Source organism: Misgurnus anguillicaudatus, chromosome 22, assembly GCF_027580225.2.
Source record: "Misgurnus anguillicaudatus chromosome 22, ASM2758022v2, whole genome shotgun sequence".
NCBI lineage: Eukaryota > Metazoa > Chordata > Actinopteri > Cypriniformes > Cobitidae > Misgurnus > Misgurnus anguillicaudatus.
In genome coordinates this window covers 49,742,194-49,766,847 of record NC_073358.2, presented here as the reverse complement: position 1 = coordinate 49,766,847, position 24,654 = coordinate 49,742,194, and the positions used below count along the sequence as shown (strand labels likewise).

At 37.9% G+C, this 24,654-nt stretch overlaps 2 protein-coding genes across 3 annotated transcripts; one reads left to right on the top strand and one right to left on the bottom strand.

Moving 5' to 3' along the window:
• Positions 1 to 4,198: 4,198 nt before the first annotated feature.
• On the bottom strand, positions 4,199 to 14,383 carry LOC129439623 (cystatin-A-like). Of its 2 annotated transcripts, XM_055198351.2 has the most exons (5): positions 14,244 to 14,374; positions 5,412 to 5,474; positions 5,039 to 5,122; positions 4,763 to 4,867; positions 4,201 to 4,518 (listed from the first exon to the last, which is right to left on the bottom strand). In XM_055198351.2, exons 3-5 carry the CDS (start codon positions 5,108 to 5,110, stop codon positions 4,387 to 4,389), a joined length of 309 nt encoding a protein of 102 aa, XP_055054326.2. In that variant the 5' UTR covers positions 5,111 to 5,122; positions 5,412 to 5,474; positions 14,244 to 14,374; the 3' UTR covers positions 4,201 to 4,386. The 2 variants fall into 2 exon arrangements, with proteins under 2 accessions (XP_055054325.2, XP_055054326.2); XM_055198350.2 differs by lacking the exon at positions 5,412 to 5,474 and having other exon boundaries at positions 4,199 to 4,518; positions 14,244 to 14,383.
• Positions 13,782 to 23,310, top strand: LOC129439622 (uncharacterized). The gene is made up of 6 exons (XM_055198349.2): positions 13,782 to 14,134; positions 14,235 to 14,431; positions 14,717 to 14,871; positions 21,213 to 21,676; positions 21,822 to 22,030; positions 22,135 to 23,310. The coding sequence occupies exons 1-6, from the start codon at positions 14,119 to 14,121 to the stop codon at positions 22,342 to 22,344; spliced, it is 1,251 nt and encodes a 416-aa protein (XP_055054324.2). The 5' UTR covers positions 13,782 to 14,118; the 3' UTR covers positions 22,345 to 23,310.
• The last annotated feature ends 1,344 nt before the right edge of the window (positions 23,311 to 24,654 follow it).

Sequence of the window (24,654 nt, the reverse complement as noted above, 5' to 3'; positions counted from 1 at the left end):
TGCCTTTTTGAGTGCTGCGGTGTGATGATCATACCATGGAGCTGGCGGTTTTTCTTTGATTCTCTTTTTTCGAATGGGAGCAACGGCATCCAATGTGTTAGAACAGACATTGTTTAGGTTTTCTATTACAATATCTATATCGTCACAGTTATCTGCTACATGTTTAATTTGGGACAGGTCTGGAAGAGTGCTAATAAATCTATCTTTAGTGGTGGAAATTATTGTTCTGGCTAATCTGTAGCATGTTGTGGATTGAGTGATCCTATCTAGAAGTACAGTGTATGACACAAGGTAATGGTCAGAAACTGCATCACTCTGAGGTGATATTTTGATGTCATTAATATTGAGCCCGAGTGACAGAATTAAGTCTAATGTGTGCTTACGAGTATGCGTTGGCCCTGTCACGTTTTGTCTAATATTGAGAGAATTTAGAACATCCATAAATGCACGTCCTAGTGCATCTTTTGGGTTATCCACATGAATATTAAAATCACCAACGATAAGAGCTTTATCTACAGTGACTACAAGCTCAGACAGGAAATCTGCTATTTCTTTAAGGAAATCTGCATGGTGGCCCGGAGGTCTATAGATTGTAGCTAAGGCAAAAGAGAGCTGTTTGTGGTTACGATCGGTTATTTCCATATTTAACAACATTAGTTCGAATGATTTAAATTTTACTTCAGATTTTTGGTTTACTTTAAAAATTTTGTTGTATATTGTAGCTACACCACCCCCTCTCCCCTTTAATCGAGGTTCGTGTTTATAATAATAGTCTTGTGGGGTGGATTCGTTTAAACTAATGTAGTCGTCTGCTTTAAGCCAGGTTTCTGTTAAACAGAGTGCATCTAAGTTTTGGTCTGTAACTATTTCATTGACAATAGGTTCTTTATTGGTAAGCGATCTAATGTTCAGAAGGCCGAATTTTAACATTCGAGGTTCATCTGTTAATGTATTGTTTTCTAATTTTATATTAATCAGATTTGTACCAGATGTGGCAAGCGGTGCTCTGTATTTATTTGTTCGGGGAACAGATACAGTTGAAATGTGTTGATATTCTGGTAAGATTGACTCGAAGTGCTGGGATATAAGTGATCTTGACATATCACGGCAGCTAACAGATGGACGGTTAAGCCGATCCGTCTGTTGCCTGACTTGTACCCTGGATAGTCAGACTGTATTCGAAGTAAGACTATTGGTCAGATTTATAGAGAGAATCGCCCTTCCTTCCTGAGATGGATGGAGGCCATCTCTCTTTAGCAGGTCAGGTCTCCCCCGAAAATGCTTCCAATTGTCTATAAACCCTACGTTATGCTGAGGGCACCATTTTGACATCCAGTCGTGAAGAGACAATAATCTACTGTAAGTTTCATCCCCCCGGTAGGCGGGGAGGGGACCAGAGCATATTACATTGTCTGACATTGTTTTAGCGATTTCACATATCTCTTTAATATTATCTTTGGTGATCTCCGACTGGCGGAGTCTGGTGTCATTCGTGCCGGCGTGAATAACAATTTTAGAAAACTTACGCTTAGCATTAGCCAGCACTTTAAGTTTTGATCTAATGTCTGAAGACCTGGCTCCCGGTATACAATCGACTATGGTGGCTGGTGCCTCAATGTTCGCGTTCCTAAGTATCGAATCTCCAATGACCAAGGCACTTTTAACAGACGTCTCAGTCGGTGTATTGCTTAGAATATCGAACCTGTTTGAAATTACCAGGGGGGTCTTGGGTGGGCACCGGAAACGACTTTGCCGCCTGACAGTCACCCAGTTAGTCGGCCCCCTTGACTCAGATGATGGAACCGAGCTATGTGTATTACGTTTAACACTAGGCGCACCCGAAACAGTGTTTGTAGCATTAGCGGTATTAGCGTTTGTAGCATTAGCGGTATTAACGTTTGTAGCATTAGCGGTATTAGCGTTTGTAGCATTAGCGGTATTAGCGTTCGTAGCATTAGCGGTATTGCTGTCATCAACTAGCGTTTGGATGCGCGCTTCTAGTTCTGCAATCTTCTCCGTCAGCCTTACTACTTCAATACACTTAGCACAAGTAAACCCCTCTGTGCTGATGGAAGAAGCTAAACTGTACATGTGGCAAGTAATGCAGGTTACAATAACAAGCGGAGTCTTACCGCTTTCATGTTGGGTGATGGCGTCTTCGGTCGCCTGGACGCGGTCCGTGAAGCTACATCGCGAGGGAAGCTCACTCGCAGCACGCCCCGATCGCCTGCGGACGTCTGTAGCCAGTGTGATGTGAGGCACGCTGAATCTGCGACGGCCGGGCAGCGGCTCCTCCACGGCTTCCCGATCGCTTTCATTCTGGGCGATGGCATCTCCGTTCCCTCGAGCGCGGTCCGTGAAGCTGCACCGCGTAGGGTGTTCGCTTTTTGCACTTCTCGGTCGCTTGTGGATGTCTGGAGCCTGGGTGAACTGGGCGCTGTACGTCGCGTAGGATCTGCGATAACCGGGTATCAACTGCTCCACAGCTTCCCGCTCAGGTGAGGACAGGTCTGAATAGCATACAGTGGATGAGTCCGCCATTAGATCGGCAAAATGGTAACTAAAACCGGCACCTGTTTGTTGATGCTAGCGGGCTATATGCTAACACTGGGTGTTTAGCAGTGATAAATCGTTTCACGTGGTAGTACTGCTCAATAGTCGACACGGTAAAGTATTCTTGAGATAAACGAATATGTTATATTATATAAATAGGAACAAGGTAGTCAGAAAATAGGATTTGGATGATAAACTCGACGGAGCTCTGATGCACGATGCTCACTCTCAATCTAAGCATTAGTTTTGGTGTATTTCGCTTACCCTCTCACTTATCTACATCTAAGATGTTAATTTCTGTCTGTTTTTATGGTAAAGTTTTAAATTTCGCAGGTTTCCTTCGGAGCCCGTTCACAGTGCTGCCATCGTGGTGACGTTCAAACCGGAAGTCTCCAATCAACTTTTTAATCAAAGTACGCTGTTCTTCTGAACAATGTCTTGAACGACCCATTTTCCTCAGCTTTCAAATGCATGTTCAACAAGTGTTGGCTTCATCCTTAAATAGGGACCACCTGATTCACACCTGTTTCTTCACAAAATTGATGACCTCAGTGATTGAATGCCACACTGCCATTTTTTGAACACACCCCCCTCAACTAATTCAACTAATTGCCCAACTGCACAGCCTTAAGAGCGTGCATATCATGAATGCTGGGTCTCATTTGTTTTCTGAGAATCTACTGAACCTACTGGTAACTTGTTTGCCACGTAGCAATAAAAAAATATACTAAAAACCTTGATTATTCTGGTTAGTCACATTGTACTGCTATTATTTTGAACAATACTGTACATGACGAACTTCGTATCGTGCGCCCTCAAAAGAAGACGTCATCTGCCGCCACTGCTCAACATTCCTAGAAACCAGATTTAATTTAAATAAAGAAAGCAGTATTTGGGTGTGATAAACCTTTCAAACCATCTAAAACTCTAAAAGTAGTTAAAATTGAGTGAAAATACTGTATTGGTGACACTTTTTTTGGTCCTCCAAAACTAGGGTCCTGGAAATGCAATCCTGTGACTTAAGTGACGCTGTCACAAAAAACTAGGGTCCTAGAACCCTCTGGGATTCGGCAGAGTGAGGACAGCTGAAGTGCTGACGTGCCGAAGGCTACACTTTCATTGACCTGATCCAAACCTTTAACTTGGATAATTTTGTAAAACCATGTGAGCTCACTGATTGACCACACTTTTGTTTCTGATATATTTCGTTTCTGATATTCTGAGTTGTTCAGTTTTGTGTTTATTTTAGTATGGAGGCTATAAGGAGAGGGAGCATTTTATTTCTACCCCCTTTCATTCCTGTTTATATTAGTTAGAGAGGTAAGCTTGTGTCATTTGTTTGCTTATTTATTTCTTTTGATACAGCTTATTTAATCCCTTTAAGAGTGAGAGGGTTTTTGTTTGTTATGTTGGCTTGGCCCTCTCCTGAAGATTTATACTTGTAATATTTTGATGTTAATAAATCACTACTTTATTCTTAATTGATTGTAGTTGTGGTGTTTGTTTCATTCTGGATCAGGAGATTGATGTGTCCGTCAGTCATTTATTACATTATATTTACTTTTTTTTTTTAATTGTTACAGTACCATCAACACAAGTGCAACAGCAATCCACAATATCACACATTAAACAAAACTACACTTCAAAGTTGATTAAGTCCATCAAATCTTTATTTCAGGACATAATGCATGTTTTAAGATGGATGAAGCGTTTAAATGTTTACAGATTTCGGTCCATCCAGTCTCTAAGGCACTTTTCTACTGAATAAAAGCAGACCATAATTTAAATATATTGGAAACCTGTGAAACATGAGAGCTGTGTGTTTATAGACACTTAAAAGGGTGTTAGAGGGTCATCTAAGGTTTTTGGGTACTGGTATCCATCAAACTGAATCTTTTCAATCCCTTGACTCATGAGAACGCGAACCACCTTCAGATGAATGTATTCATCACCTCCTACATTTACCTGAAAAAGACAGAGACAAAGTGAGAAAGAGTTCTGTATTTTGTTCTTAAAAATCTGTTATAACTTTTATGTTATTACTTTGTATAAAGTAATAAACTTTTTTTTCCCACATGAAATACAATTGAGAATTTGAACCATTTTTATTCTATTCTTTAAAGCCTTTAAATTCGCATTAACGTTATTATAACGATGTTAATGAAAAGAGAAAGAAAGATAATTTTATCTGAAAATATAAACAACTCACCTTGATTAAGTAATGTGTTCCTCCACAAAGAAATAAAACTTTATATCTTATGGCAGTAAAATCGACAAATTTCTGATTAACAGCTTTCTCTGCATCTGGCTTCACCTAAACAAACAAACAAACACACATTATATACACGGTATATTGGATACAGAATATATACAGCATTTATCAAAGAGTAGCAAATTCTAGAGCAAGTATTACTAAGCTTCACTGAAATCTAAATATTTATCCTTAATGAAAACATCAACCCTCTTTTCTCAGTTTTTGTCTCACCTGATCACTGATCTTCTGGATTTCTTGAGTTACCGGCATTTCAAGGCTCCATTCTCCTATTTTGTTTTCCATTGCTGTAATGATCTGGTGATGGATTTAGAGATGAAGTAGAAATTTGTTATCAGGTCTGGATTAACTCTCACCAGTGACACTACAGCTCTATTTATATGATCCAGAATGTGTAACCTGTGTGACGATAGTTTCTTAGTTTTGTAACAAGCCGTCTTATTGGCAAAGGCATAGCAATGGGGCAGGCCATTGTCACATTAATGCTTGATGAAGGGTGTGTCTGAAGTGTGCTGATTGTCATAAACCGCATAAACCTCATTCACACAGCACTTTGGTCCCAGAAAATACTTTAATACTTAAATACCTAAAATTGGCAGAATGTAAACACGTCCCATAAATGTTCTGTGATCGCTCCCGGAAAGAAGACCTATAGTAACAATAAACAAAAATGCATGCACGTCATTGCAACATAATATATATTTCACCTCTTTAAAGGTGCAGTGTGTAATTTTTAGAAGGATCTCTTGACAGAAATGCAAAATAATAATATTCAAAACTATATTATCAGGGATGTATAAAGACCTTTCATAATGAACCGTTATGTGTTTATTACCTTAGAACAAGAACTTTTTATCTATACACTGACGGTCCCCTTACATGAAAGTTGCCATTTTGTGCCGCCATTTTTCTACAGAAGCCCTTAACAGATTTTTTTTACTAAGTTGTCTCCGACGATGACATGTTTGTCCGGTGGCGGCTACCGTAGCTGGCTGGGTTTACACTTTGCATTAACATGCGACCACGCAGATCGGATCATCAGTATATCAGGACATGGCACGTTTACATTTGTCCACATCAAAGTGTCTTCTGTATCCGGATGTGTGATCGGATCCCGTACGGGGGGAGACGCGCTGTATGAATAGCTGTCAATCAAAATGGGTACAGCTGTCTTGTCTTTAGCCACATGATTTAGGGTTGTCGCGCTAAAAGCAATCCCGTATTGTACAGTGCTACTGAGAAGCCAACAGCAGAGAATAACTAGCAACCCCAACAACCGTGATGTTCACATTTTAAGCGTTATATTTTTTAGCTTTAAAAGTCTTATCTTTAAAAGCCTTATGTTATCTGCAGCGTCCGCACCGCGGAAGAATGTTTCAGTTTCTTTAACTGAACTTGACTTTCACCCGCATGCTTTTAATCAACAGCAGTGAGAGGAGATGCTAGTGGGCGAGGTTTTGTGTGACGTTGACCTGTAAATGCAGATATGATGGCTGGATTGCGTTTACATTACACTGAGATCCGATCACAAAGCGTCCTCGACTACTTCTGCATCAGGACACACAGATCGGATAACATTCCGATCACAAACGCGTTTACACTTGTCTTTTCAATGTGTATGTGGACAACATCCATTGTTTCAAAAGTGAGGGGTGAGCAGTGGACTGAGCTGTTGGTTGCAATTCGCAACCTTACCATGAGATGCCCCTAAAATTTACAAACTGCACCTTTAAAAAGGGGGTTTTAAATGCACGTTAACATTCACGATGAGAACTGCAAACTGCTGGGTTATTTTTGACCCATAATGGATAAATATTGGACAGAACACTTGCTGGGTTAAAAATTACCGCATGGTGGGTTAAAAATGACCCAATTTTGGGCTGTTGTTATGCAACCATGTGGTGTAATAACCCAGCAGTTGGTTAAAAACAACCCAGCACTCGGTCAATTTTAACCCAGCGGTGTGTTCTGTCCAATATTTACCCATTATGGGTCAAAAATAACCCAGACATTTTAGAGTGTAGGCACATTTATATATGTAATATATTATATTTTCTGTGGGTGGGTGCGTGCGTACATCCTTGATTGTTCTTATTTAATTTCAAAAGAAAGCATGCTCTTTTTTAGACTTGTACAAGGCTTTTAATACATTGAAGCATGCTTTTATTTTTCACTGTCATCAGGACACGCTATTCATCAGTTGTAATTTGCTTGATGAAATTTTGGTGTGTTGTCAAGATTTGCCTTCATCCTAAAGATTCCAACGTATGAAGATCAATAAAACAGCGAACATACATAAACAGTAACTAAATTTTATCTTCACTGTTTCCAGAGAAATTCCAGATAACAAGCAATAATGTCCCCACCTCCACTAAAACTAAAAGGAAAAATATTTAATGTTTAAAAAATAAAATATGTGATTCTTTTCGACTTAAATGTGCCACTATACATTTTTCGGGGGGATTAAATGACACTGTAAGCTATAAAAACAATACTTCAAAAAATATAAAGAGACACTTCTTAAAACTTCCAAAGAACTTCATTTATTTAGTGAAGTTTAATTTGAGCTTTCTTTCCTCTCATCTAAGACATCATTATCTGCCATAAAGACATTACAACAGTAAGGCGATGGCTTTACCACTTCTGTGGTAGATATCCTCTTTTATTGATTATAAAAACTGATTGTTGGATGACTACAGTATAGCGTCACTTTAACAGATAAACTATAGCGGCAATAACTATAAACTCAAGCTGTTCAAAGCTAATTATATCAGAATATCTGTTTGTTTGACCCACCCAGGTTACTTCATCTCTTTACATTTATATTTTCTAATGTCTGTATTTAGCTCATATTTCTATATATATTTAATGTATTTATTTAACGTAGGACTACTACATTCAAAAGTCCTCTTTAATCAATTAAGTTAGCCTAAGTGTTCCTTTATGTGTTTTATCATTTATATTTACAGTGTTTATTAATAGGTTTTGTTTGGTTGTTTCTTTGTTTTCCCCCTTAGGGGATACTGGTTTTGCAGCAAAGCCACAACACATAGAAATAATACATAAATCTACAAAAAAACAGAATGACACTTCACACTGATCGTAATTTCTCAAGTTCATAAGAAGAATACGTTAAACGAACCCTTTAAAGGGATTTGTTCTTCAACCAGAGACTCTAAAACGACATTACAGATAATCTGATCATTTGTGAATTTCCATAATTTTGGACTATTCCTGACACTACAGCCGTTTGCTGTACGGTAGGCATATGTTTTTGGACCAAACTTAATTGCAAAATCATTATTACCAATCTCGTTCGTCAAATTACTTGGGTATGAACCCAATGGGGGGTCCCAGGCACCATCTTTAGAAGTAAAAATGACACTCAGTGTCGCTGTACAACTATTTATCCCCCAACTGGTCCATAAGATCATACAGCTCTATAATAGATTATAGATGTTTAAACAGTTTTGTACAAAAGCAACATAAAAAATTGTAAACATTTATTTAAGCTGTGAATTTCTTCTGCCACAATGCTAAAATTAAGGTTATTCAGTGCTCCTAGATTGATACATAGACTAATAAACATAAACGCAACATAAATAAGATATTAAACACGTATTTTGTGAATGTGAGCGTCACTTTTATCATAAACCCTTTCCTTTTGACACGTGTGCAGCAGGCACATATTTTGAGAAGACGCATGATGCACATGGTTCACATCGAACACATATTTTGAAATGACGAGCAACATGTGACAGGCCAAACACATTTTTGACATGATGAGCAACACACATGACACTCTGAACTTATTTTGAATTCAAGCCCCTCGGAAGAGAAGTCACCTGCCACCACTGGGTAGCACTGTCTGCATCCTAACATCTTTATTTGCAGAGGTGTAAAGTACTTGAGTAATTTTACTTAATTACTGTACTTAAGTATTATTTTTGGGTATTTTTACTTTACTTGAGTACAATTTAAAGTGACACCATGTAATTTTTCAACCTTCATAATACATTTTCAAGACCCTTGTGACTTTAAATAGGTTGAATGACATGTCTACCATAGCCTGACGGGGTCTGTATCGCTTTTACTCGTACTTTAAAACTTAAGGTTTCTGGTAGTAACCAGAGCACAAAAAAAACTACAAAATTCGACTGCTTTACGGCATACGTCACTTCCTCCAAACAATTTTTTTAACGTGAATTTTGCTGGAGGCTACTTAAGGAGTGTAGAGAGCAATTTCTATTATGTGATTCTGTGGCACCTTGTTAGTGTCACGGACCTATGACACGGGCGACCCAGGTTTGATTTCCCTTTAAGGCAACTTTTTATATAAACTCACGATCTTGATTCATACATAAATGCAATCTTCTTTATAAATGACGGCGATTATCTTGCATATAGTTCCCTGTATTCAGATGCTGCATTCACGTGTTCACGTATTTACCTTTCTTTTACTGTCTATATTTACATTACAATCCAGGATGCTATAGCACACAGTGTAAAACCAAACCCTATTCATTCAACAATCAGATCCGAGCGTTTCTCTCTTCTCTTTTCCTTATTTGCTGCGTTCCGATGTCACTCGCGTGATGTATTACAAAGCGGCAGACCTAAACACATCGGTTTACTTGGATTTGGAGCAACAATTTTCACACAAAGAAAATCCTGGTGGCGAGGGAGAGAGAGACAATGCAACAATATTTGTTTTGAAAAAGGCAAGGAAATACTTCTGGTCGTTTCTCAGTTGGAAGGCTGCAGCCTCCGGAGGTCAAATATGCAGGCTGCATACGTCATCAAGCCTGGTTTATTAAGGTAAACTGAGCATTACATTTGCAAGTCATAAGCATACTGCAACAATTTACGATTAACTAAGTATAATAGTCAACTTAATAATTGTTAATATTCTGAAATAAGACAGTCTTGATGACGTATGCAGCTTAGAAATACGACATCCGGAGGCTGCAACCTTCAGATTGAGAAATAGCTTCTGCCACGACGAGTTCCTCATCAGAAAGTCGTAACATGACTGCGTTTCTCCCTGATGCCTCAAAATGTTGATCGTTTAGTGTTTTAAAGGTTAGTTTTTTGTTTAGTTTTAAGGTTGGCCAGTTCTTTTCCTTTGCGACAGTGCTGCGGCGCTTGTGGCCTCTAGGGGAGCTAGGCTTGAAAAATACATGTCTAGCAAAAAGCAGAGATAATTAAATTTTTGTGACGGACTTTTCAAAGAGTTCCGATTCAGAGCGATCTTTAAAACAGACACGGACATGCAGCAGCTTGCCATAGGGCAATACTTCCGGTTTTAAAAAGTTGCAGAAGGGCGACACCTGGTGGATAATAGCGGTATTGTGGAAAGACGGAAATACTCGTCATTGGCGGGGAAGCTTTTTCTCTTGTTTGACGAGATATCTAAAATGCCAAACTTATTAGATATATACAGAAATACGCATTTTCCGCCATCTTGAATTATTTTCTTCGACTCGGCCACAGACCTACGTCACGCTGCCCCTTCGCTCCAATTGGCAGTCGCTTTGTCGCATCGCTCAGCATTTGCATAAAATAGCCTTCTTGTCTATTTTGGCCCCACCTTCGCGCATCGGCGAGCTCGTCGCTTGACGCTGGCAAACGGCCACTCCCATTGAAAAAATGAATGGTAGCCTGTCTCTCTGTCTCTTGTAGCTAATGTGACTGGGGGGAAGGCTACAAACACTCATTTTTCCAAGGTGGGGGCTATGGGTGGGACCCACTCACGCTACAGATCTATTACAGATCAGTGGGTGGGACTTACGAAAATATACGAACACAGACGGAAAAAAACTATCAGCCGCCATCTTTATTCTAAGCTATCAGACGTTGTGGAGCGAGCCAGACTTCATGTTACAATAATAGCGGAAGGTAATCGATATGATATGGAGGAGGGTGATTTCGCAAGCGTGATGCTCTAATCCGCTGTTCATTGCACATCTATGAGCCACAATACAACAAACAGCTGAGGCAGATGGAGGAACAGAAGCCCGAGGAGTAGGCCTGAGCCTGGGCTTCGGCTGCGTAGAGGAGCCCAGAGAAGACGCCGCAATCCTCGGCCTCTGCTGCGTAGAGACGCCCGGACTGGCCTGAGCTTGGACGGACTAGTAGTGCCTGTACTCTGGCTGTGTGCTTTCTGTTTAACATTTCCACATCAGATCAGGATATGGACGTTTGTTTGGTGAATGGTCCCGGGCAAGAGAGCTACTTTGCGCGTGTTTGGCCGTGTTTATTTCATATATACATATTTCATATATACATATTGTGCATTTGTGTGCAGGATGCAGCATTTTCTTCTTTGGGAATATACATGTTTGGCCAAGCACTCTCAAAAATAAATCAAAAACTGAATGAAGCTTGCTCCTAACCAAGCTTTGTACCGTATATGGACAGCGGCGTCCTGAATACATATTTTAGAATCCTAAACTGGAAGCCACAGCCAAAGCCTGCAGGGATAAACGGACGTCTGACGTCTAACTAAGTGAGTGTTTCTATTTTCTTTGTTATACTAACGTGGCATTTGTGTACACAATAGCATATCTGAGCAGTGTTCCGATTAATGGGAGTGGCATTGTGGTGCATTGTGGGAGTTGTAGTTTTCCATACAAATGCGCCCTAAAGTCATGTTCTGTCTTTTCTCGGTCAAATAGGCACAAAATTGTACATTTATGTTACATTTCGACTACAAAATATGAACCACTTTCATAAAAGATTAATGTTTCTAGCGATGAAATGGCCCTTTATAAAAATGTAGATAGATGAAGAAAAGTAAACAAACAAAGCAAACAAAGTTTAAAACAAACAAGAAAACAAAGGAACAGGAATCAAGCATCATGGTGACGAAAATGCTCCACAGCTTTTTGTCCTTGGAAGAAGTGAAAATGTTGCGAAAAGAAGATGATGGTGTGTGTGCAAACGCTGTCTATTGCCTTTGCGTAATTGTTTGTAGTGGATTGTCCTGTCTCAATATTCTCTCCTGCATGCGCTGTTGTATGTGTAGTGTCCAAATTTTGGGCTGCACGCAGACGGTGCGTGCGGACAACTGCGGACCCTCCTAATGACAAAAATAACATCATGTGAATGCATGAGCCCATGTGAAGTGCGCTTGAGCCCACCTCTGCAAGCAACCAGGGTGTGATTAACCAAACCCCGCCTGGGCATGGTACAGAGCGATCACACAAGGCAAACTAATCAGGTTTTGGGGGTCAAGCACGCCCGGGTGCGGTTTGGTTTGAGCGCGCCCTTAATCGTGTGATTCTTTGTCTCTAAACTCCGTTGGCCTGCTAGAACCAACCTTTAGATATGTAGTCATAAACACAGCTTGGACCCATCTTCAGCTCAAGTACAGGTATGCCTGGGTGTGTATGCTTTAATCAGAAGTGATGTCAAGCTTGGAGACCCTAAATCTAAGATTAAACTTGAATTTTGTCAGAAGTACTAGGAACCCTGGAGAAAGCTCAGTTCTAAACATTTATTTTACTAAAGTCATGTGTTTGACCAAAATTAAGCAAATGCATAACAATAAATATATATTTAGATTTACATATCTTCTTCAGATGGTCTAAAATCTATTTAGGATGAAGGCAAAATTCCATGTAATGAATTCATCTCCCCTCCATAAATTACTGATTATATCAGCAAACTAAGAAATAACAAATCTCTAGGGAAAAAAGTACTCCAAACATTTGACTCACTATAAGTGTCTCTGTAACTTTTTGTCACGAGTCAGTAATTACAGCTTCATATCTACTAACACTTCATTGTGATAATCCAACAACAGATATTGTATATCTATAAATATCTTTACAACTTATTAACCCCTTGCCTAACCCTTACAGCCTAATACTCAAATAAGAATCAGACATTTAATTGCAGATTAGTGAAAGTTAGTTGACATGTAGTTGTAAATTTACTTAGAGTTAGAATGTCTAAAGCAGACTATTTAAATAAAGTGTAACCAACTAGGATGGCAAATTTCTTACTCTCAGAATCTTAAGCTCCTTTCTTGGGTTTAGAAGGCATAGCAAATGATAGCAAATGAGCATGATCTTTTACAAAGCCTTTATGACATGCTTTATTTTTTAATGTCATCAGGACCACTTATCATCAGTTGTTAATCAGTTGTAATTTGCTTCATGCAATTGTGGCACGTCGTCTCTTTGCCTTCCGGGGCCATAATCTTGTATGAAGATCAATATAGCAGTGAATTTACTGACACAGTAACTAAATTTCCAGAGAAATTCCAGATAACCAGCAAAAACCAGTCAGCCCCACCTTCACTAAAACTAAAGGTTAAAGGAAATGAAATAATCTGTTTTAACACAAATATTTAAAAATACAAATAACTTTTTAAACTGGAGTAATATTTAGTATAACTGTATGTATGCTTTAGTTATTTACTGACATTGTTATCATAATTGTGTTTTAAAAATATACATTTTAAATGTATATAAAACTGGCCTGTCTTAATAAAATATAAAATAAAAGCTGGTATTAAATGATGAGAGGAAATGATGATTTAATGTTAAAATAGAAAATTATTCCTTTCAACTTAAATGTACCACTGTACATTTTAAGGGTTGTTCACTTTTGGTTAAATGACATGTAGTGTTTGACAAATAATATTTCAAAAACAGTAGTGTTTTTCGCATTTTATTTGAGCTTTCTTTTCTCTCATCTTAGACATCATTATCTGCCATGAACACTTGAAAATAGTAAGGTGATGGCGGTACCAATTGAGACTACTGAGGAAAATGTAAGAAATCCATAGATCTTTAATCTCCTTTTTTATTGATCATAAAAACTGACTGTTGGATGACAATAGCATGATTTTATCATGTTTAGCAGATAATCTGATTTACCAATGACTATAAACTCTGTTACTCTTTTCACTCCACTGTATGAGTCATTTACAGATATGCATAAGTATAAAACTGCATATACTGTAGCCTATACATTGCACAAATATATGACTATGTATTTACAAGGAATTCAATAAAGAAAAGGTTATCTCATGTTATCTTGGATGTCATGTTCATTTATTGAGGTGTATCTAAGGTGTGGGGCACACATTGAATATAAAAGCAGCAGATACACTGTTCACATATCACTTGGTAAAACAAAGGTAAGCCAGTTTCACTTCGTATTTCTATATTTATTTTCAGTCATCCCTCTAGTTGCATATTTTCTAAGACATGTTTTACTGCAAACAGGGACGTTTTAATTTCAATTGATTTTAAGAGAATCTTTGCATAAATTGTCTAAGGATGGCTAACAGTAAAGGCAAGTATTGATAAAGTTTATTAAACAGATTTGAAAACAATACCAGCAATTGATTAGATTTTTTCAGAAATAAGAAAATAAAAGTGTTTTCCCCAAGTAGCTGTGGTACCTGTAAACAATTCTCAATGGAGCCCATCATTCGTGGAGGATCTTCTCCCTGCTGCAGAGAAGACGGCACTGCTGTACCATCTCTCTTATCTGTGCCTGGCCAACTTCCCCAACCTGGAGAGGATCATCAGGGCTCGGGCTGTGGAAACCCAGCTTCTGTTTGGCTCCTCTGATGCAACCATGCTGAAGGTGGAAACAAATTTACAGCTGGAAAAAATTATTCTTAATATGTGTCATGGAAAATGTTTAGTTTTATCCTACAGTTTTTAAGAGTGTACGCAAGTTTCATGTGTTTATAAGTTTTAATAAAAACAGACAAATGAGCAGCTCTTTAGAAACATTAACAGGACAAATCCAGTCAATAAGAGCTCTGGAAATTGTATTATTATCAGTGTGATTATTTTAAAGCAAAAACTCCCACCTGAATTTGAATAATATTTCAAGCTGGCATGATCTCATGTCTTCTTCTTACAGTGCATTTTGACCAGTAAAAACCTGGTTCAGTCGCTGTTTCCCACGCTGAAGACCGCTGTGGAGAAAAATAAGCCGATTTTGGCTGTCAAGTACCTAGCAAAAGCACGAGAATGGATCAAGGACATTATCAAAGATGTGGACAGGATCGTGGAAAAGTAAGACCATTTTCTTACAGAAAAACTCTCCACACACATGATCAACTGAAATATTTCTTTAGCAACTGCAATAATCAATTAATAATATTCATGTTTCAAGTTAAATGTGCTCCATCTCTGGTTTCAGGAAATATATTACTGACATTATCCATAGTATTTTAATGATGTCATGAAACACATACATATCTGAGTGTTATGGCACTTTTCCATTGCATAGTACTCCACGGTTTGGTTTGGTTTGGGTCGGGTCAGCTTAATTCTGGGGGCTTTTCCACTGGGTGCAGTATGTAGTACCAGATACTTTTTTTAGTACCACCTCGGCTGGGGTTCGAAGCGACCCGAGCTGATACCAAAACGTGACGCGAAAACACAGTAGATCACTGATTGGTCTGAGAGAATCATCACTACCAGCGTCATCACTATAATGTAAAAGATTAGCTTTATCTTCATGCTAGCTTGCGCGGTCTCGAGTAAACCTGTTATCATCTGTGCTCTGCTATAAACTCCCTTTTAGCGATGAAAAACATCAACAGGTTGTTAAACAGGAACACCATAAAAAAGACTTGCAGTTTGTGGCGACACATTCGCGACACGCACGTCCGCATATATGCTTAAATGCAACTTAAATGAGGCTCAGCGGAGCGGGTCAACTGACACCACGGGTGTTTGTACAGAAACTGTCATGTGAGACAGAGGTAGTGATAAACGTGATGTGCAAACATCTATTTGTGGTGGTCAATTTTAATTTTGTGGCGGACTGAGAAATAAATAAATGTATGGGAACATACAGCAGTAGGCAGCGCAAATATAACGACACGCCTATAATTCCTCCCACTGCTAAGTGTTACTCAGGGGCGTCAGACTGGGGGTAAAACCAGTACTGATTACCAGGGCCCCAAAGGAAGAGAGGGGCCTTGAAAACTCTGGAATATGTCTTTCTAGCGTTTACAGAAGGTTTTTTATCCAGCCTGAAACTTGTCCCTCTTTTCGGAGTTGTTCAGCAATGCATCCAAACTCTTACATCCTAGATGTATCCACTTGATGTCCATAATTTATCGATTTTTCTATCGGGTTTACCGCCAGCTAAATGCTACAATGTCCACTGATGCTTTCTGTTTGTGTGCATCATCACGCATGTGTGCGTCATCACGCATGATGCTTGAGGCTTGGCATCAATAAATGTCATGAAAACGCCTGGACTTTTTTTGTAAAAATGTAAATAGTTTTTGATCTGTATAATTTATTATGTTCATTTCTGTGCTCAAGGACTCCAAAGACATGAGACAACTGTTTTACAGAGGAAAAATGCTTAGCTTTTATTATTTTGTGTGTGATTACAATAAATATATAATTGATTCAATTTTTGTTTAATTTTTTTATTTGTATTTATGGTCCCATAACTTATTTTACATTCATGTGACATCAATACAACACACATATTCTGACAGTCCAACTTGTCCTGAAAAAAAAGATGTTTGTAGATTGTCTGTGCACAACAGGGTTGATGTTTTACAAGCTTTTTAAGAAAATAAAACCAGACGGACAATACATTGTAAAAATGACCTTAGGGCTCTTAGGGTTAAATACAGTTTTTCGGAGAGACTTTTATTTTGACGCGGTGATCTGTTATGATAGAGTAACCATGGTAACGGAGTTTTCGGTTGTGAAAGAACTGTCTATGGGAAGAACACAGATGCTGGATAATGGAGGCTCAGAACATAAAATTAGGAATGCGTGGATAAAGTTGGTTTTTTAAGAAGTTTCAGCTCGCGTGGGGAGTGTTTGTTTACTTTGTGAACCGCAGATTAATTTGTAAAGAAGTCGATGCTGGATTTGCAGAGAGACTGTAATTAAAAGCATTACTAATATTGGATCTAACAAAAATGACACAGCAGTATGCACAGTGAGTAAAACATTTTATTTTATTTAAGTTACTGCGTTTCACTATTGCTTTGTTAGAAGAGATCGCTTGATATGTGCTGTTGTAACATCCGTTTTAACTTACTAAAAACATTAAACGATTAATAAAGGTACAACACTTAACAATACGATTGTAATTTAACGGTAGAAATATACAAAGTTAGTGATAAGAAAGGACTTACCAGCCACAATTTAGATTCTGATGCCCGCTTACTGTGTTGTATACAGTAATTTAGGCAAGTTGCGTTTGAAAGGTCCAACACTCAACAAAGCTTTTTATCATATAACTGTGGTATGTAAGCCCAACACAAGCCCAATAGAAATATACAAAGTTATTGATAAAGATTTATCAGCCGCAGTTTAGATTCTGATGCGCGCTTACTGTGTTGTAGACGGTAATTTAGTCACGTCGAGTTTAAAGTTTTGTTTCTACTTTACTATACGTATTGTTATTTATGTGTATCATCTTTAGTAGCCAGAATCTTTTGTGGCTCAAACATATATGTGTTCGGCTGCTATTTTTACACATTAATGTTTTTAAAACATGTCCCCACATGTAATGATGGGAAATGAAGCTGTCCAATCATAGCAGTGGGCGTTTACGTCCAGGTCTTCAATGCGGCCCGCCTCTTCAAACGAACCATTTCTCCAGACAGCCACTGATCCATGTTACAAAATAGCCTATTACTTATTGCCACGCGAACATAATAAGTAGACATCAGACAACAGTATAAAACAATAAAATGGACAAATTCACCGCCCCTTTAAGTGTTCAGATCAACAAACTTACATTCTACAATGATTTTTCACATAATGTATTGACAGTACAAATCTTATTGTGAGGTTATGATGTAAAATTATGATAGCTACACTGTACAGTAACAAACTCTATCCAATACTGGATTTAGTACGGTAAGTGTCTAAAAATGACAATTTTGATATTGCAGTACAATATCTCTTGATGTGCACTATATTGTTCGCGGGAAGACACACTGATTATAGTCTACAAACTAATCTTGTTATCGATATAATAGCATAAGATTTTTGAAGGGTTACAGGAGCTGTCTTTGCTGACACAACCAGCGGCAGACGGTAAAGAGTAATCATAGTCCAAAAACAAGCGAGTAGGCTGACAGACGGTTTCAGCAGTAACAACATAAACAAGCGGCTTTCGTGGTCAACACTTAACTTCCGTTAAACTCACAAAGTACCTTAAACGTAATTTATTTATATAACAAGCTAAATAAACAACACGGGGAAACCAAAACATTTGTTATTTTCGACAAGGTATTTGTTCAAGAGTTCAGTTTAGCAACTAGTCAGACCATTAAAAAAACTGAAACCGAAAGTAAAGTCAAGTTTAATCATATAAAATGTATTTTACCAGCAACAATATTGTGGCCAGTGAAAATGCTGAGTGGCTAGTAACTTTGGAAAACAACTAGCCACTTTGGCTGGTGAGCAAAAAAGTTAATGTCAAGCCCTGTTTAATTACATCAAAATTAATGATAAAGTAATGTATTTTATAAAATATTATAAAACTGGGGCCCCTTGCACCATCTTGCGGCCCCTAGTTTGAGAACCACTGCTTTAATGTATGTGTTTGCATTGTACTAAAATGCGTTCATTTTTAATGGGCATATACTGTATGCAGTTGAAACAGATAGCCTAGTGCATCTTACATTTTTTAACATTAACATTTTAATACAACACTAAAGTAATTATGGCCTTTAGAAAAAAGTTTTTTGTAGCAGATAGGGCAGTGCACAATAGGCCCCTGTGGCGTGGCACATTTTTTTCCTAACATTACTTTACTATCTTAGTAGTTTTGAAACTACTTTTACACTTTTACCTGAGTAAAAAGCTTGAGTTGATACTTTAACTTCTACAGAAGTCTTTTTAAACCATAGTATCTATACTTCTACCATGATTGGGAATACTTTTGGCACCACTGTTAATTGGTAAAAAATAAGTTTATCAAAAATTAAGAAATAAATGACTTATGTAACACTTAACGCTTTTTATTTTTATTTAGTTTAAATTTTAAACTTTTTTGTTGAAAAGGGTTTAGGGGTTTGTTTTTAGAGGTTACCAATTGAAGTAATTTTTTAAGTTAATCCAACTTTCACTTTTTACAGTGTAGATAATTTTCTTTATAACCTGTTTTTCAAAGAAAGCCACAGCACATAGTTGTGTTCGAGGTCATCCGGCACTGCACAGACCAATCAGTGAGGTTTGCCTGTGAGTTGAAGACAGAGCCGTCAAGTCGGACACCTGGGGCCTCATTTATCAAGCGTGCGTACAAACAGTTTTACGCAAAGTGTGGAATTTATCAAATTGCACTTATACGTAGAAATGTATGTAAATATACGCACACCTCGGAGCATGCTTGCACACAGAATCTAGTGGTAGAATAGCGATACTACACAGGATCATCCCCAGTGTGTAAAGAAGTCTATTTATTATCCATAAGCAGGTGTTAAAAATGATTAGTATCAATAACAGCAAACCAGTGTTGAATGATTTATTTGTGATTTGTCGTCAAATTGGTGTCTACCACTATAAATGAAAGCTCAGACAAATGCTTGACACAGTGCAATGGCTTATCTTGCTTTATTGGAAGACTTGGCAAATCATCCATTCCGCCGGGAGCGCATTTTCAAAGATCGCACCGATGATGCTGGTTATATGCTGCTGTCCAAGGAAAGTTCTGTCATGGTCTGTCCTCCTACATTTGCACTGATTTCACGTCGATGTGTTGTGAAGCGTTTTTTTTGTTTTGTTTTTTGCTGATAATTTAATGTCAAACCACTTTTTTATTTCTAGAAGTGTTATCATACCCAATGGAATTAAACTCACTGGTAACATGTTCCCATGCAGATTTTTTTTCTTTTGTTAGTCATTCCTCCCGCACTAAGTGAACCAAACAAGATGTGTTATTAGGATTGTTGCTGCGTTCCAGAGCCCATCCAAACCAGTGGGACGTGGGACTTATCCTTCTTGAAGTGTCCTAGCTCCTACTTCAAAGCGTTCCAGGCATTTGAAGTGGAACCTAAACAGAAAACATGGACAACCGACCGGTCTTCTTAAGACTCGTACAGACTACATAATTTTTAAACGTCGGTCCGAACTGTGCAGTTCACACTACAGTAAAACATCAAGTTAAACATCTTTACAAAGTGTTCTGGAGCCATTATATAAAAGCACTGCATGTCGCTAAGTAACTTGGTATATTTTTACCGTAGTTTCATGATAACAGATAATAGCGACATAATGTCACGCCATAATATAAAAAAAACAAGTTGTGTTAAATTTACAGTGTCTAAAACAACCCTACAAGCAGAGAAGTACAATTTGAAGAGTTTCCTTGCAAAACGAGATTACCACCGTTTTTTAATTGTTCAGAAATCTCGTTTTTTGGTGTGCATTCCAATTCATTTCAATGCAACTGCAGTTGGTTTGTTTTGATTTAAACCTTCATAACTTAAAAAATACAGCTAAGTAGCACCATAAATCAAAATAATAACATGATTACATAATAATAAACATGTTTTGAGAAAAATGTTAAAAAATGGACTTATCTCGTTTTGCAACAAAACTCTTCATTTATAGTCTATTCCTTGAAGATTTCCTCTCACGACGACGCGATCTATGGGCGCCGCCATTGTCCTCCGACTTATTTTTCTGAAGTCGGGGTAGGTCGAACTCCCCCGAGTTCGCCGGTAGGAGGTTCCACTTCGACAGGCATTCCAGTGCACTTTTCCTAGTTGGAGGTAGGATAAGTCCTACGTCCCACTGGTTTGGATGGGCTCTGAAACGCAGCATTAACCTCATCCACCAGTAACTCAACTTCTGTGTCTGTAAAGTTCCTCTTTTACGCTCTCTTTGCCATTATTGCGATGAGGGAAAAAGCACAGCCATGTGACTTATAATGGGAGGTGTTGTCACCATATATGGTTCATTGGAGGCGTTTCAGAATGCAAATGACTATGAACGTGCATGAGCATGTTGCTTAAGAACAAGTGGGATTTATCATCAAGGATTACTTACTGATGTGCATACGAACCACGTGCGCACGTTTGATAAATCCAGATTTTTTGTACTTACGCACATACTAAATTTCATTCGTTGGTAAAAATATGGAACATTTTCTACGCAATGTTAATAAATGAGGCCCCCGGTGCTTGCCGTAGTGACGTGTGCGCAGTGTTTTCTTTTTAAATAACGAATGAAGTGAATTAGATGGTGAATTTGTCAAAAAACAAATCTCTTAAAGTTGCTACCAGAAACACTTTATATTATTATATATATAAAGTTATTATATAAGCCTAGATTATTAAAATAGCAGTAGAGTTTAGTTTTTTGCTACTTTCATTTTCTTACATGCCTCAATATAACATGACATATTTCACATTGTTTAGGTATGATTTACACAACAAAGATGTTGCAACGTCCACCAGTGATGTTATCAAGGAAAAAGCAGATACAGAGCAAAAGATGATAGAAAAAGGTGAGGAGTTGAAGCGGTTTGAAGAGCGTCTGAAAAATCTGAAAGATCTACTCAATGAAGCTAGCAAGGAGCTTGCTGAAACCGAGCAAAAAATAAATACGAAAAGTCGTGAGCTTCAAGAATTTGTACAATCCGTAACCAAAACCAGTAAAGGCCTTTGCATCTTCTCTGCACTTGTTCCATTTATTGGGAGGATTGTTAAAAGCATTTATGATGCTGTAAAAGATCCTGAAAACGTTGCAACAATGAAGGCTCTTGAAGCTGAACTGAACAACTTAATGGCTGAAAAGACTGCTCTGAAACAAAAGGAGTCGGAGCTCGAATTCCAAATCATTGACTGGCAGATGCAGGTCTCCAAAGCCAGTTTTGAGCGAAGTAAGTCTTTTTATTTTATGTTTAACAAGTACATATATGACAAGACATGCGTTAGACAGAGAGCTGACCTCAAGACTGTGCCATAATTCAGACAGGGAGTGAACGTGTTTCCCGTTGAAACTTATCTGTTATTTACCACCTACAGGTTCCATACCTGATCCAATCCATCTAAGAGATGTTCAGAGTAGCTTGTCAAAAATTCAGGCAATTCTCATTCAGTTGAAAAACTTCTGGGAGAGTGTTGCTCAAATGCTGGACTACTTGGAAGAATCAACCTTTGTTGGAGAAGAGCTTATTGAGGACCTTTCTGAACTGAAAGAGGAATTTCTAGGTTCCATTGAAGCAGCTGCAGAGGTCAGATGATTACATTATTATGAGGGCTCCTTCACTGTGTCCAGCCATTATTAATGTTTAATACTAAAGTTTTGTGTGACTTTTTAATTGTTTTCATTCCACAGGCTTGGGGCTCATTTGGTGAAGGCTGTAATAAAGCATCTGTCATCTTTAAACTCCACACTAAAGATGCCTACAAGTTTCTGGAGGTCAGTCCTTCCTCTCTTTCCAAAGAGGAATGGGATAAAGAGTATGAAAGTGTAAAGGAACAACTTGCGGAATTGAGCCCACTAAAAGATGTGACAGATCCTGAAACGCCTGCCATTGAAAACTGATCTACACGAGTACATCATCTCATTTATCTTCTGTCTCGTGATACAGATCATTTGGGATGATGATGTAAATATAGTAACCTATTTGTTAACAGAGTTTACAGGGTTCACTTCTATTTATATACCCTCTTTATTCTTTGAATAAAATGTAATAATATAATTTTTGACTTTTGTTTTTGTTTCAAATAATCTTGTATATCAGAATTTTCAAGTCATATATATATTGTGTCATCTCAAACTGCTTTTTATCTCACTGTATAGATAAAAATGCAAAAACAATAACATTATACATTTAAAGGAATAGTTCACCCAAAAATGAAATTCTGTCATGAAAACTACAGTAAGGTTGTAAATGTTATCAAGCCTGGTTTATTGAAGTTAACTGACGCATCATTCAGCGTGGGCAGGTTATTGTTGATACTACATTCGTTAGATAAAAGCAGTAATCATCATAATTGTGTCTGTAAGAGTATCAACAGTATCAACAACACTAGACATACATCTTTGTTGTATTTCATTTCAGTATTCTTTTTCATTTCATATTCATTTAGTTTATTAGTTATATTAATTTTATTATATTCTACATTACTTTCTTAATGTTGTTTAATCTTATGTTGATCCTGTATTTTCTTTTAATGCTGATATGAGTCCCTAACGGTCTCCATCCCATGGTCATGTAAATAACATTGTGTGACCCAAAAAATGACCCAATACTGGGTTGTTGTTATACAACTATGTTGTCAACCCAGCAGTGTGTTCTGTCCAATATTTACACATTATCGGTCAAAAATATCCCAGCCATTTTTAGAGTGTAGTCATAGTAAACATTTGACTCACTATAAGTGCCTCTCTACTTCTTGTCAAGAGTCGGACGTGATCCCCAACACATATTTTACTATCTATAAATATCTTTGCAACTTATTAACCTCTTCCCTAACCCTTCAGTAGCACACAAGTGTGGCCAACACTTTCTTGCTTCTAGGAATTTAGTTAACTGTACCTGTGTGCTGGGCTGCATTAATGCATGGGCTTAAGACCAGGGCCCCGTGCTGGGAGGGGGCCCCAGTGATGCCGGAAAAAAAATAACAATCGTATTTTATAATAAGCTGATAGTCCCTGTAAAATTACGCATCATCGCTTTGCTTTAATGTCCGTGTGTGAATGCAGTTCATGCACAAGAAAATCTCTCACTTACTTACTGAACACCCGGCAATCATTAGTGTTAAATACATTCATTAAATCATTAAATAAAATATTGGACCAGCGTGTAAACGCACCTAGCAGGCTGATATAGGGAACAGGACAACACAAAACACAATAAACAATGAGGCTGCTACAATGTAATGTGAGACAAACAATACCACAATTTAAATAATTCAAAACAAAGATTAGTGTTGGCGGCAGACAGGCACACAAGATTTTCGGCTGCGAACAGCAGTAAATACAAACACAGGTATGACGGCGGCCCACACCAGCGTGCGAACGCACTTATTTAGTGGGCTCGCACAAAGCCCACGGCTGTGAACAGCTGTATAGGCACACACACACACAAAAAAACAACTCAAATTAGCCGTAAATCAAGCGCATATAAAGTTTAAACAAAAGGGTTATATATCCTGAAAATAACAAATAAAATACGCAAACCACAAAAATTCTCGGTGCACAAGGCACCTGCACCGTTTAGGTAACGAATTAGTGGAACGCAATAAGGAAATAATCAGGAAGTTTTACCTGAATACTATTACTAATTACTATTAATTACTGATTATTTTTTGTAGTAAATAAGTATATTATTATTTAATTAATATTTAACCTTTACATTATTTGTTGAACCATGGTATTAATAAAAACTACACAAAAGTAAGTGCTGAACTGTTGCTTCATTTATCCAATTTGGCAAAAGTGCTAATTTGGAATTCCACCATGGAAAAAGTGGGCCAGTTTTGGGCCTGAAACTCCCGGGCTGAAAAGTGGCCCCACTCCGGCCCTGCAGCCCTCTCAAATCATATTGCTTAGTTTATAGGTCTCTTGTGCAGCTCAGACATTCACGTAAAGCGCCTGGTATAATTTTTTCGCGCACGCGTCCACGCAGCTTTTAAATTATACTTAACTGTGGCAAATTCAGGCTGTCAAGGCAGCACTGATTTGCAACATTTACAGTACATTTAAAAAAATGTGGATGGATGAAGAAAAGTAGCGGATTCACCATTGCAAAAGTTTAAAACAAACAACAAGAAAACAAAAAAACAGGAATCAAACATTATGGTGATGAAAATGCTCCACAGCTTTCTGGTCTTGGAAGAAGTGAAAATA